Source organism: Rhinolophus sinicus, chromosome 13, assembly GCF_057876585.1.
Source record: "Rhinolophus sinicus isolate RSI-liver-muscle chromosome 13, RSI-T2T, whole genome shotgun sequence".
NCBI classification, from domain to species: domain Eukaryota; kingdom Metazoa; phylum Chordata; class Mammalia; order Chiroptera; family Rhinolophidae; genus Rhinolophus; species Rhinolophus sinicus.
The window spans coordinates 4,440,968-4,455,165 of NC_142513.1; the positions used below are offsets into that span (position 1 = coordinate 4,440,968).

At 52.4% G+C, this 14,198-nt stretch overlaps 1 protein-coding gene across 1 annotated transcript in view; it reads left to right on the forward strand.

Moving 5' to 3' along the window:
- The first annotated feature begins 5,233 nt into the window (after positions 1-5,233).
- BMP7 (bone morphogenetic protein 7) overlaps positions 5,234-14,198 on the forward strand; it is a 79,354-nt gene continuing 70,389 nt past the window's right edge. The window contains exon 1 of the mRNA XM_019748584.3: positions 5,234-6,214. Coding sequence (XP_019604143.1) covers positions 5,797-6,214 — 418 coding nt within the window. The 5' untranslated portion in view covers positions 5,234-5,796. The remainder of the gene's footprint in view (positions 6,215-14,198) is intronic.

The window sequence follows — 14,198 nt, forward strand, 5'->3', positions numbered from 1 at the left end:
GTCTGCTCCCCGCTCACTGAACCACCTGGTGGGTAAGAGCCTGGGCTGTGTAGACGGATGTGGCTTTGGATAATGATTCCATCACAGATGAGCTGCGTGACTTTGAGCAAGTCCCTCTCTGAACCTCAGGCTCCTTCTCTGTGGCCTGAGAAGCAGAACAGACGCCTCCATGTTTCATGGAGGGTGACATGGGATAGGGCAGTGCAGGGCTTAGCAGGTGCTTGATGGAAGGGAAATGCTTTGGACTTCTCGGCCACTCTCATTCCCGTCGGGGAAGGAGGAAAGGGTTCCCTCCAGAGCTGAACCCAGAGAAGTAAATGCTCAAAATCAAAGCAGATGTCCTCCAATCAGGGAAGAAATAATAGTTATACTAGCAATAAACAAAACCACAGCTTCCTGCTGTATGAGAGACCCTGGAAATCCCGGCTTGGGCATCAGCTTTCTCTGGAGTGTGTGTGTGTGTGTGTGTGTGTTTTCCATTTGGAACTGTGGCTACTGCCACTTAAGACTAATAGAAACTGTTTAGTATTAGGCTGGTGCAAAAGTAATTGCGGTTTTAAAAAAATTGCAAAAACTGCAACTACTTTCACATCAACCTAATATCTTATTGCTCTGTTTAAAAAAAAAAAATTGTCAAAGAAAGCCCCAGAGTGGCAAGCAGTGAGTCTGTATCTCCAGGGCAATGAAAGTTTGCCTGGGAAGCTGCATTTCATCAAGGTGTGCTATAACGGTTTCCTCTCCAGAGTAGATCGCTTTGCACACAAGGATTTTAAAGCCTGTGCATGACGGGGCCCTTGCCTTCTAATCTCTGGAGGTCTGAGGCCCAGGTCATGAGGCTTTGACCTGGTGGGTAGACGGAGAGAACAGTCCTCAGCTTCCCTCAGCTGTGCCGGGTGCCCCTGGGGAGCCCCCAGGCCAGCTGAGCCTCCTCCCGGGCAGATGGTAGAAGAGTTCTGCCCATGAAGATGAGGTCCCCACCTCCCGCTGAACGTGTGTGTCAGCAGAATTCTTTTCTTCTTTTTATTGCCTTCGGGACACATGCTGACTTGGTCAAAATCGCTTCGGCAAGATGTGACTGATGATGTATGAAATGAAAACTCCTTGCCCAGTGCTGGGAGGCCAGCGAGCAAGCGAGGGGTGCGGACACTTGGCTGGGGCGGGCCAGACACAGTAACACCCCTCACATTTCCAGGCCATCTTTCATCCAGGCGAGCCGGCCCCAGGTGTGGAGCAGACTGGGGCAGATCGGGTTACGGCCTGGGAGTCCAGCGCTGGGTGCCTGGGCTTTGGGAACCACAAGTGGGGGTGGCTGCTGGGGGAAATGGGATAGGCCCGGGAGAGTTCCTGGGCCCTGGATGGCAAGGGGTGGGGGAGGACAGAATGCAAGGATTTTCCTTTCACCTCCAATACCACTTGTCTGCTCTGCCCTCTTGTTCGCTGGCTCCTGCACCGGATCTCTCAGAGTCAGGATAAATTTGCTTTTCTCTGCGTGGCTAAAAAGCAGACCATCATGAAACACTGTGTTGTTATTTCTAAACTTAGGAGGCTTTCCTGTTAACATATTTTCCTTTTCATCCAGATGGTGCGTAGCTGACTTTATCAAGCGCTTTCTCTGTGCCCCAGGCAACTTGCAGAGTCCTTACATGAATTGAATTAACTTCTGAACCCTCCCAGCAACCCTACAAGACAGCCACTATTAGTCCCCCAATGACACAGATGGGGGACTGAGGCACAGAGAGGTTAAACGCTTGGTGTGCAATTGGAAGTGGCGGGGCTGGACTGAAACCAGGTGGGCGGGCTGCCGCCTCTCCCCCGACTTTCTCTAAACAACTGTGAAGCCTTTGCTGGTGGCCTCAGCTCTCACATCAGTATCTGATGGAATTCCTGCCTGTGTGTTTGTATTCATTCATTCATTCATTCATTCATTCATTCATTCATTCATTCAGCAAGCTTTCTCTGAGGGCCTGGTGATGTCCTGGGGGCTTCTTTGGGGAGAAAGCAGGGAAAATAAAGAGCCCACCCCTCCTCCAGCATGGATCACAGGAAAGATAAGGCTAAATAGGGGGCTGTGGGAGTTCAGAGGGAACCTTCACTCTTCTACTGTGTTTCCCCGAAAATAAGACCGGGTCTTATATTAATTTTTGCTCTAAAAGATGCATTAGGGCTTATGTTCAGGGGATGTCATCCTGAAAAATCATGCTAGGGCTTGTTTTCTGATTAGGTCTTATTTTCGGGGAAACATGGTAGGTCTTGGGTATGGAAAGCATGTTGTCTCTTCATCTTGCATGAGAAAAGATGGCGTCCCCAAGGAAGGGTGGTGGGGTGAGGTTCTAGGAGATGCCTTAGCCTGGCTCCTGCACCCTCAGCCCTCAGTGTGCCATGCTCTCCGGTACTGGCTGTGCTTCCTAGTATTCATTCAGCAGGTACTTACTGAGCACCTGCTGTATGCCAGGCTCAGGTGGCCTCAAGTGAGATGCACAGAGGGGTGGCTGGGGGGAAGGTGGGGAGCACAGGGCAGACAATGAACAATCAGTTGTTTTCATATGCAAATTGGTAGCACCCATACCTGCTGTACCCACCCCAGCCTCACTTGCTGGTTAAAAAAAATCTCCCCCCAAAGATTTGAGAGTGGATTAAAAAGCAGAAAAGGCTGCTGCTGAGGAATAGCATTTTAGGTTTTGCTAAGAAGCAACCACCTTCATCTCAGCTGGCATAGGAGGTGGCAGGGCTGTCGCAATGGCTTTGCCCTGGGAGGCAGGGGCAGCTCTGGGCAGCCTGGCATCTGCTCCTGACTCTGCGGGCTGTGCCCTTGCTGGTTGCTTTGCCTGGGATGCCGTTCCCAGGGGAAGGCTTCTCTTTCTCACTCTCCCAGGATTAGGCCAATGGCATCGCCTCCAGGAGGTCTTCTGCCCACCTCCCACCATGCCACCTTGTTTATTTCCCCGTCACTTATCACAGGCTGAAACCATCTGGGTTGCACACTCTCCAGTGGACGCTGGACGCCAGCCAGCACCCCTCCGCTGCCTCAGAGGGTCCCTGTGTCAGTTCCCCCCTCCACAGGGCCCGTCCCTGTCTTGCCTCCTTGTGACCCTCCTGTGTGCCCCTCCATTGAACCGCTGTATCCTTCCCTGAGAGAATCCCTGGACAGGCACTGCCTCTCCTCCCGCCCCCAAACCAAAGCTGAGCTTCTTGCTTTGTCTCCTGTGGCCTAAAAGCCAGCCTTGTGAGGGAGGCCACCATGGGGGCCTGCTGCGTGCTGCACCTTCCGGCCCAGCACTGTGCTTGGCATTTTCAGGGTCCAGCACAAAATGAAAATGTGAACCCTTTGTTCACAGATTACTAAGAGTTGTAATATGGCAACAGTAAAGCATTCACTACTGACGTGTGGGGCCCTTCTGAGTGTGGGGGCGTAGGTGCCTACATAGATTGCACGCCCATGAAGCCCACCCTGACACCGAGGAAGTGCTCAACAAACCTTTGTTGAAGGAAGGTTGTCAATGGATGAAGGGTAAGTGGAAGGGTGTTCAGAGTGCCTTGATTGACAGGTGAGCAGAGGCCCCGCCTGGGCACTGGGGATTCAGGGTGGGTTCTATCTTGCAGCCTGGGGCCTATGCCACAGGGCTTACCTATGTGATGTGAATGGCTAGAACCTACAGCCTTGCATTTCTCTTCTCCTTGCCTGGACTCTGGCCTCTCCTGTCTCCATTCGTGTGGCCCCTCAGGCTGCTATCTTGTCCAAAAGCCCCCATAGGGCCACCTGGCAGAACCACCTCTGCTCCAGAAAAGCTAGCAGACCTGATTTCTCTGTACTAAGTAGCTCTTGGAACTTTCTCCCTGCTGCTAGGTGAGGCTTAGCCAGATCCCCTCCCAAAGGAACCTCCGTCCCAAATTCATCCCTTGCCTTTCATCCCAAATGCCCTGGGCTGAGGCTCCATCTAGCCCCGTCCAGGGGAAGCACTGGTTTGTGGGGCAGCCCCAAGAGGGGAAGGAGGCCTGGCTGAACTTTGACCCAGTGGTCCTCACTGCCTCGCTGGAGAAGTGTGATTTTGGTCCCATATTTACAGAAGAAGAAACCAAGTCTCTGAAGAGCAGTTCACTTACTGTTCCATAGCAGGTTCCACGTTATGTGGGGCACCTGTGCCCATTCCCAGCGTGAACTTGGCTCTGGGTGGCTCCCTATTGCTTGTGGGGTGAACAAATGAGGGGAGGGAAGAAAGGAGGCCAGGAGCGGCTGTCTGTCCAGTGAGGTCCTGGACACAGACCCCTGGCGGTGAACAGGATGCAAACTGGATGCCAGGCAGGGGCTGATGGGGAAGGTCAAACAGTGGTGGGGCTGGGGGTCTGGTCTCAGGCGGAGGTGTGACTGGAAATAAACTGGGCCCCAAAGGGGAGGAATGCTCCAGCTCACACAATGTCATTTATTTATTCAAAAAACAGTTGTGCAGCCCTTGTGGCTGCCAGGCCTGGGGTTCAAGGCACTTCCGGTACCGGGCAACTGAGAAAAGCACCGACCTGTCCCCGAGTGTTGCATTTCTAGTGCGTGAGACAAGACGATAAAGAAAGCACGAATAATTCAAACAGTGATTCCAAAGGGTGAGAGGAGTTCAGGAAAATTAAACAAGAGTGTGTATGGGGATAAGGCGGGGAAGGGACTTCAGCTATGCTATTCAAGGGAAGGTCTCCGGGAGGAAGTGGTACCTGAGTGGCACCTGGAGGTGGAGGGTTGGCCAGCCCAGCACTGATGAAGGCCGTGGGGGAGGGATAAAGGGAGGGCAGAGAATCCGAGGCAGAGGGAATGGCAAGTGCAAAGACAACCTGGCGACAAGTTGGAGTGGCACGGGGGATCAGAGGCTGCAGTGAAAGGGAGGGGGCAGAGCGATAGGAGGGGCTGGGGCACCTCCTTTGGGAAGCCTTCTCGGATGCTCGCGCCCCCTCGCATTCCCCCAGCTTCTTCCACCACGGCCCAAATCCCACGAATCCGGCTCAGGCCTCCTTCCCGGTCCGGACTGCGAGTCCCGGGAGGGGGAAGGCCGGCTCGGATTCCTCCCTCCGCATCCCTGCGGCGCCCGGCCCGGCGCTGGGCACCCTGTGGGCACTCGGTAAATATTTGTAGAGCGCACTAGAAGGAATGAATGAACCCATTGGGCGCAGCTGGGGGGAGGGCGGGGCCGAGGGCAGGTGGGAGGCCGCGGGCGCGGGAGGGGCCCCTGGAAGGCCGTCCTCCTCCTCCCCCTCGTCCTCCTCCTCCCAGGCCCCAACGCGTACCACTCTGGGGCTCCCGAGGCGGCCTCTCGTGCGATCAAGGGCTCGCAGGGCCGGGAGAGCGACCCGGGGTCCCTGCTCTCCGCCATCGGAGTTCGGAAGAGGGTGGGTCGCCTCCGCCCGAGGGCCAGAGCGCGAGAGGAGCGGGAAGAAGGAGCGCTCGCCCGCCCGCCCGCCGTCTCGCCGCCTCCCCGGCGCTCGCTCTCCGGGCTCCTAGGTTTGCTGGCTGCTCCTCCCACCCGCGCCCGCCTCCTTGCTCGCTAGCTCGCTCGTTCGAGCCGGTTTCTAAGCCCTGCGGTGCGCCAGGGAGAGTGCGGGGCGAGGGGCCCCGGGGCCAGCGCAGAGCCGGGGGCGGTGGTCCGGGCAGAGAGCAGCCGGCCGGGGAGGGGCCATGTCCGGCGCGGGCGCCGCGGGGCCCGTCTGCAGCAAGTGACCGAGCGGCGTGGACGGCTGCCTGTCCCCCTCCGCCACCTGGGCCGGCGCGGGCCCTGGGGCCGGGTGCCTGGAGCCCGGGTCGCGCGTAGAGCCGGCGCGATGCACGTGCGCTCGCTGCGCGCCGCGGCGCCCCCCAGCTTCGTGGCGCTCTGGGCGCCCCTGTTCCTGCTGCGCTCCGCCCTGGCCGACTTCAGCCTGGACAACGAGGTACACTCGAGCTTCATCCACCGGCGCCTCCGCAGCCAGGAGCGGCGGGAGATGCAGCGCGAGATCCTCTCCATCCTGGGCTTGCCCCACCGCCCGCGCCCCCACCTCCAGGGCAAGCACAACTCGGCGCCCATGTTCATGCTGGACCTGTACAACGCCATGGCGGTGGAGGAGGGCGGCGGGCCCGACGGCCAGGGCTTCTCCTACCCCTACAAGGCGGTCTTCAGCACCCAGGGCCCCCCTCTGGCCAGCCTGCAAGATAGCCACTTCCTCACCGACGCCGATATGGTCATGAGCTTCGTCAACCTCGGTGAGTGAGGGCAGGAGGAAGGGGGTGAACGTCTGGGTCAGGAGGCGCTTTGGAATAGGGAGGCGGGGGCCGCTTCTTAGGTCCAGCCCGCCCATCTTTCCACGCCGGCCCTTTGCAAAACCATAGTGCCTGGCCAAGGGTCTCCTACCCCCGGTCCGAGTGGACCCCAAGCTGTGCGCGCCCTACTGTAGGGAAAGCCAGGCTAAGTTGGCCTTGTGGCGTTTGGGGGAGCGAAGGACTGGTCCGAAGGCCCCTTCGGTTTAAGTTGGCGGCCGCACCTCTGGTGAAGGAGGCGCCCAGCCGGCCGCGGCTCAGTTGAAAGCGCGGGGCTCGGTCATGTGAGCTGTGCCGGGCCGGCGCGGCCCGCGCTACCTGGATTTAAAGGGCCCTGCTCTGCGAAGCTGCCTTCCCGCCCTTTCTGGGCCCCTCTCAGCCCTGCCTAGCCCTGGCATCCCGGGCGTCGCGCCCCCTTCCCGGCCTTAGTAAGCCCTACCTGTCCGCTCGCGGTGCGCCTGCCCTAGCGTGCTGCGCGCCCTGAGCGCCTCGGGTCCCCTCTCCTGGCCGCCCCCCTCGCTCTCAACTCTCCTGGCTGGAGCTGGGGAAGAAACGTTGCCATTGCGAGCTTTCTATTTTAAATATTTAATGATAGGTCCCGGGCGGGCAGAATACATTTTCAGCGTTTATCACATGTGGCGCGCAAACCACGGGTTTTGGCGATTGGGTGGCGCGGGATCTCGGAGACGCCGCCGGGGGCGGCTGGGGGACCCGGCTCCGAAGTGGAGCCGCGACGGCCCGGGGGACGCGAGGCTGGGGCTGCGGCGGGGGCGCGGTGGCTCTCCCTCCATCTGTGCGCGCACACTCACCAGACTTGCTCAAACTAACCCCCGGCAGCGCGCTGTAGGGCTGATGATCAAATATTTGGTTTCCGAGATAACACGCCCCGATAGCGCTGTTTCCTGAGCCGCTTTCATTCTACATGTGTAACTTGCTGCGAAAATCCGAACAGAGTCAAGACAGCAAACTTACGCCCACGGGCGCTGTGTCAACATGGAAATAATGATACTCAAGCCCCCCCGCCGAGCACAGGGGGCGTGGATGGAGGGCGCGGGGAAGCCGGGATCAACCTTAATGCTTCCCGCTCCAGATAAGGTCCCTGGAGGTCCCGGGACGCCATTGTCTGCCCTTAATAATAGCCAAAAATCAAACAGTGAAACAAGTTTCAGCGAGCAAGGGGTGGGAGGTTTAGATGCCAAAATAACTTCAAGAAAGTTTAAATTATACTAAGCAGCCTGTTAGGACGAAGCAGCTCCATATGTCCCGGTTCAGAACAATCTCCAAGATGTATGAGGTGGAAAAAAGCAAGGTGCAGATGAGTGAGGTTACATATGTGCCTGTATATCATCCCTCCCCACTGGAAGATAACACCAGGAACTGGAAATAGATTTTACTGGGGGGTAGGGCAGGCCTGGCGCTGGCGCTTAGGCAGTGGGAGCTGGGGTCTGAGCTTTCATTGCCTGCACTTTTGTCTGTGGTTTTCTGTTTTGTTTTGTTTTGTTTTTACAATGTGTATTTATGACCTATACCAGAAACTAAAGAAAAATTCCCAATACATACATATAAATAAGTAACTTAAAGCAGAGCTCTGTAGCTATCCTGAAGCCCGGGTTAATCAGGGCCCTTTCTCTGGACAGAATTTATGGTATCCTGTTCTGTTGGGTACCCATGACTACCTGTGAACACAGCAGGTCCCAGTGGCTGCCTTCAGAGCCTGGCTGGGCTCATTAAAAAGGTATTTGGAAGCCCTGGCTTCTGTGGAAGGCTCTGCAAATCCCATGCAAAAAGCACCATACTGCTCATGGACCAATAGCGGGGACAGACCTAGGGATCTCCCCCCCCCCCCCAGAGAAGGACTAAGTTGCCAAGTGGGTACCCCTGGGAATCTTAGGGCAGGGTTGTTTGCTCCCCCTTGGTGGTGGGAGCAAGCTGAGACTTGTTTGGGAAGGCCGCAGCTGGGTGGTTTTCCTCCTCTGGCTGTACACACACCTTTCAACCCCGTTAGTCCCATTTCTTTCATCTTGAAAGGACAAAGACCGGCTTGTCTGAGGCTCTTAATCAGGGCTGGCTTTGGGCTTTGTGGGACAGTCCTGACTTTCTCAGGTCTTGCTTTCTGGAACCTCACTCCAAATTAGATGGCAGAGTGGCTTTTAACAGAGTGCGCTGACCTTGTTTTCTTTCTCTCTGTCCCTAAAACGCGAGGTAATTAGTTGGGTGAAGACTTGGACTGCAGTTTGGCAAGAGTTTTCTGTAGATGCTTCTAAGGTTGACCTATTTCTGCTCAGCACAAGGATCAAATTCCTGTCCCTTCCATTCTGTCATGGTCCCAGATTTTCTCCCCAGGAGGGGCTTGGCGTTGGCAGGAGGGGCTTGGCGTGGGACTGGAGGGGCATGTGCGAGACTCTCCTAGAAGCTGAGTTTGCTCAGAAAGCTCATTTTCTCTTGGATTGCAAATCATATTAGTCTGTAACATACAAAGTTTCCTAAAGGTGCGTTTAGTCTGACACTTTACCTAAGAGTAAGAAAATGTCACTTGTGCATATCAAACCATTACTTATGATCCTCCAGGGGCCCTGGGGGGAACTTTGGGGGACTTAATGGAGATCTTGAGGGGAGGCTGACTTTCTCCACCGGCCCCTCCTCCCCCCACTGCATACCGCCACTGTCCTGAAGTGCTCGGGAGACCTCTGCCTGAATTCTGAAGGCTTTTGCAGACCTGGTGCCTTTATTCTTCCTTCTGTCTGCAGCCAAACTGGTTTTTGTTCCTATAAGTCCTTCTCGGAATTCAAGCTTTTTGCCAGGCTGAGCAGGATCTAAACTAGAGAGGGAACTGGAGGAGAATTTACGACAAAACCAGGTGCCTAGAATGAGGACTTCAGACTGCACCTTATGACAAAGACCAGCCTGTATAAGAAAGCCCCGTGTCATGCTGGCTGAGCTGCCGAACTGGAACTGAGACTCACGTCTTCCCAGCCTGGACCCCTTCAGTTCAATGGCGAGAGCTGTAAACTGGTTTGGATTAACAAGCCCCCGACTCCTCAGCGTAGGCTTAATTTTTGGAATTCAAAACAGTCTCTCCTCTCTTACATAGTGCCCAGGCATTGTGAATTCTGCAGACGGAACCCAGGGATGGCCCACACCATTCTTTCTTTGGAGAAATTCAGCAGCTTCTCTTGGAATCTTCTAAAGAAGCCGGCTGGCATTAGGAGTGTATGATGCGTGTTTATCTCTAGCCCGGGCTGTGAAGAAACCAAATTTGTTTAATCTTCAAAGCTAAATTAAAAAAGAGGGAAAGCTGGAAACCTATCACGATTGGGTTCCGCGTAGAAAAGTGGCTTTTGTGACTATAGCTGAAGAGCAGCGAGAGGCCTTGCTGTTTGACTTCTCCTTCATACCATCTGGCTGTCCTTTTTGTTGACAAGTGTTTGGCATTAAGAGCTCTCCCTTTGCCCCTTAAGAACAGGCCCTACCACTGTAGAGTATTAGAAAAAGATTCTGTTACAGTTTAAAAATTTCCTTCAGGGAGTGCTTCGAAGGGCGCATGGGCTGCAGAGTTTGCAGCTGTAACCTGGCTTGTGTTAAGATTTGGAAGGGGCCGTTCCACATTCCAGTACTCCAAGCGCCGGCCTTCACTGGTAAGCAGCCAGAGGTTAATATAGATGTCACACAGGCTTCCCCCTTCTTTCTTTTTTTCTTTCTTTCTTTCTGCAGAGTGCCTTCCCTATAGGAGTGCACCAACAGCTGTGTTTTTAGTAACCCTTTCAAAATCACTTCTTTTAAACCTCATTTTCCCACTTCTATAAATCAGAGCTCTTCTTCCCCCTTCTCCCAAGGGTGTATGTGACCCAGATTTGAACTTTTTTGATCTTCTTTGTATTTCTCTTCTGGAACCCAAGCAGTTTAAGGCTGAGCCCTGGATGCCCGCTTGGGTGGTTATTTTTGGTTTTGATTCCAGGCTTGTCATTCGGTTGGGGAGTGGCCCATCGAAGGGGTGAGGGAGATGGCCCAGATACAAATCGATTGCAGAGCAGCAGAGGAACGAGTGTCTGCATGCGTGGGGGAAAATGCTGCTTCCGGGATGCAGCTCTTGAGAGCCGCAGTTTGGGGCCTTACCTCTGTCGAGATAAACACAGCTGGCGTGCGATCCCTGACCGCCAGAATGCCTGCGATGTGTGCAAATGTCACATGTCCGCTGAACTCCGAGAGAAGTGATGACTTCATTCCAGGGAAAGTCCCATCTAAGTCGATTGATCACCGTGATCGCTTTAATATCTTTTCCCCCTTATTGGGTAAGGTCATATTTGGTCCATCGCAAGAACCAGAGTGTCCTAACACTGCCCCAGTCCCCACCCTACCCCAGCCTGCCCACCCATTTAAGCAGCTGCGTATCCTGAATGGAGAGTCCCGTGCACCAAATGGCTGGACACCTTAACTTTTCTGCAATCACTCTTCAGACCTAGCTGGGGGCTGTCGACACACTCGTTTTTTTGTTTGTTTGTTTGTTTGTTTTTGGCAAGTTGCTGCAAAGCTTCGCCTTAATGCACTCTGGCAGTGTCACCAGGGGTTGGGGCACAGGCAGGGATGTGTGGGACCTGTCATGTTATTGTCAGAAGGAATGTGAGGATTAGCCTTTAAAGCGTGGTGGTGGGGGAGCGCTGCAGCTGTGTACACTTATTATAAACGATTTAAGTCCCACTGGTAAAATCAATATATTGCATTGCATGACCCTCTGCTTTTAATTAGTTTAAATCAAATGTGCCGGTGCCATTTGCCTCCTCTCGCCTTCATGGGGTGAGGAAACACCAATATTTACATAGAAACTGTTAATTTGTGGTGAAAATGATAACACATTTAGCTTTACACACCCAAGTGGCTCCAACTTGATGGATCCCAGATCAACGCAGAGTTGCGGGGTGACGTCACCAGGGCAAGGAAGCAGAGGGGCAACATCAGGGACATTTGTCGCCCAGACCCTCGAGGCCAGATGGAGGCAGGTGGGTGTATCTGGGGGTGAAGTGCCCGAGGATGCTAGTCTTCCAAGAAACTAGCCGATTCTTTCATTGCCAGCCAGAAATGTTGAGATTCACTCACATCATCTAAAATCTTTTCTCTGAAGCATTCTTACGAAATTGTGAAGAGGACACTCGCCTTCTGGTTGTTTTGAGTCTATTCTCCCCGCCGGCTGGGTTCTTTGCACAGGCAGCTCAAGGCACTGCACTTTATTTATTCCAGAGCTTCAGATGCTTTTCTTTCCAACTGCTGAAACAGTTTACAGAGAAAGGGGGTTCTTTCACTGCAAACCACCCCATGTCCGATCACGGCTATTATGTGAATCGTCCAGTACGAGTTGTGTGTTCAGTTGCGACTGAATTGTGGGGTTTGCAGCAAATGGCATTTGACAAATAATATTTGACAGAAATGTGACTTGGTATTTCTTAATATGGAACAGATATTTCAGAGTTAACCTTCCCTGGCGAAACATTGCACGCTCCCAATGTGAAATGGCAGTGCCGTTGAATACCAGGGCTGCTGCTGTGTGTTTTCCCCTCCCCAAAGTGGAGTGTTTATGATTTGGGGGGACATTAGGAGCGCATGGAGTTTGACACTTACTTATGTGAAACTCCGAGTAGCACGTGCGATGCTGTCCTTTCAACATTTGTGTCGGAAGGCATTGTTGGGAGCCGCGCAAAGCCTTTGCTGATCCGCGTGGAGTGGATTGAATTAATGACAACTCAGAGAGCACCAGTTTTAGGGTAATTGCTTTATTGTTTTGGAGCCAGGGCGCTTATAATCCGGTTCCTGTACAAACATGTTTAACGTGTGTTAATGCATTTCCAAACCAGAGCCTCTCAGCACAACCCTGCTTTTCATTAATTGATGTCGGTAGCATGGTACAGTATTTCAAAGGGCTGGCCAAGTATAAACTGTGTTTCCAATTTCCTTCCTTTCCTGTGTTTGGAATGCCAATGTTAATTTGTTTCCATGCAGGAGCAGGGGCTGCCAACTGCGGCTTGCTCTAAAGGCTTCCCAGTGAAGGCTTCCAGCCCTCGCTGATGCTTGGAGCTGCCTGGCCAAGTCTCCTGACACTTTGCAGCTAATTCTGGATGATATATGGAGTGGGGGGTTGGGGGGCTTTACTGCCGTGTAACGGAAGTTCTCGGTGACAGCAGAGGGTGTGACTTGGCAGGGGAGAATGGCACGACATCCACAGTGATTCTCTTTAGACACAGCTTAAACCCATGTGTCTGTTTCCACTAGGGTTGCATATTAGCTGCGTGACCTTGAGCAAGTTACTGAACATCTCTCAGTTTGTGTCCTCGTTTTATAAAGCTGAGTAGTAATCCCCTCCTCCACCAATCCTCATGAAGACAAAATCACATCACGTGTGTGTGGAGCCTGGCACACAGTAGGTGCTTGATAATTGGTAGTTCTTGTTATTATGGTGGTGTCCAGACCACTATTCACCTCGGTATATGAGTCCAAATGTCAGTTTTTAAGTACTCAGTCTTATAATACTGAGATTAAGCCACCCGTGTTATTTTAAACATGTGAAGAAAATGGCGTGTTTTCCTCTTCTTTCAGAGATCAATGAAATTTGAGTGAGCACACCAAACTTATATGAAGATGAGGAGAGCATAACGTTAACGCTTTCTCTCGCTTTTAGCATCTATGGCTATTTAAAAAGTGTACTATTCAGGGAGCTGAAACTGAGTGAGGGTTATACAGGAACTCTGTACTATCTTGCAGCTTTTCTCTAAATCAAAAATTATTCCAAAATAAAGAGTTTTAATTTTGAAAAAATCACATTACTGAAATATTTCTTCCCACCCCTTTCTGGAAGATGGTCAAAGTACAAATTGTCTTTTCCTTCAAGGGAGTGACAAGCCCAAAGCATTCATTAACAGAACAGTACAACTTCCCTACTTTTTATTGGAGCAGGTGCGAGGCTGCCCCCTCCTCCCCCAGCTGCAGTTCGGCTGTGACAAAGGCCTTGTGTGGGTTCAGTGCCTTTGGAAGCCTCTGAAGACCAGAGGACTCGGAGAGGAGCCAGTCTTCAGGGCCCAAGAGGAGGGGTGGGCTTTCTTGCTCAAGGCTTCCCGTAAATTCCCTCCAGCTCTTTCTCTACTTGTTTGAAAAATCTGACCTAGCGAGTATTGAGTTTCCCTGCATCTTTGAGGTCACGTGTTATTCTCTCACATCTTTATCTCCCCAGAGTAGCTTTCAAGTTTCCATCTTTTGTTGTCTGGCTTAATTAAATTTGGCTGTGAATACAAACTTGCACTGTTTCCAACATCGAGGGCTTGCATGTTTCTAAGCACTGGAGTTAGGCCTGTACTGTCTTGTAACACCAGCCTCTCTCTCTTGCTTTCATGTACTTTGGGAAAAAAAAAAAATCTAAGCACTTAGCATGACAGTCAGTCTAGAATGGTCCTGTAAAGCTCCCAGGGCTCATCTGCCCAGCAACTTATCCACACACACAAAGGCAGGCGAGCTAGTCTGTGGTTTCCATGACTTGAGTTTTGGCCTTTGATAAAGGACTTTTTCTTGACTGTTTTTTCAGACATTCTTACTCTCTCGCACTGCCTCCCAGAACTCTGGTGACACAGAAGGTGCTCAGACTTTGGCTGTGAGTGTGCACGGACAAGGTGAAGACATGTCTTCTGAATGGTTTTTAATCTTGCATCCCCACAATACACTTTTGAGTACACACCCTAAATGGAAATAAATAGTAAAACTATTACTGTTTTAGGATAGTTGGTACTTTGTAAAACAAAGACTGACACAGATATTTAGGAGGTGCTACAAATAAAAATGACACAAAAATGTTATCGTGAGCTAATTACACGTTTTATCTAATTGATCGTTATTAATTGATACAAAGAGTTTGATTAATTAATGAGACAAATTTAACCAGTTTTGCTATCACTAA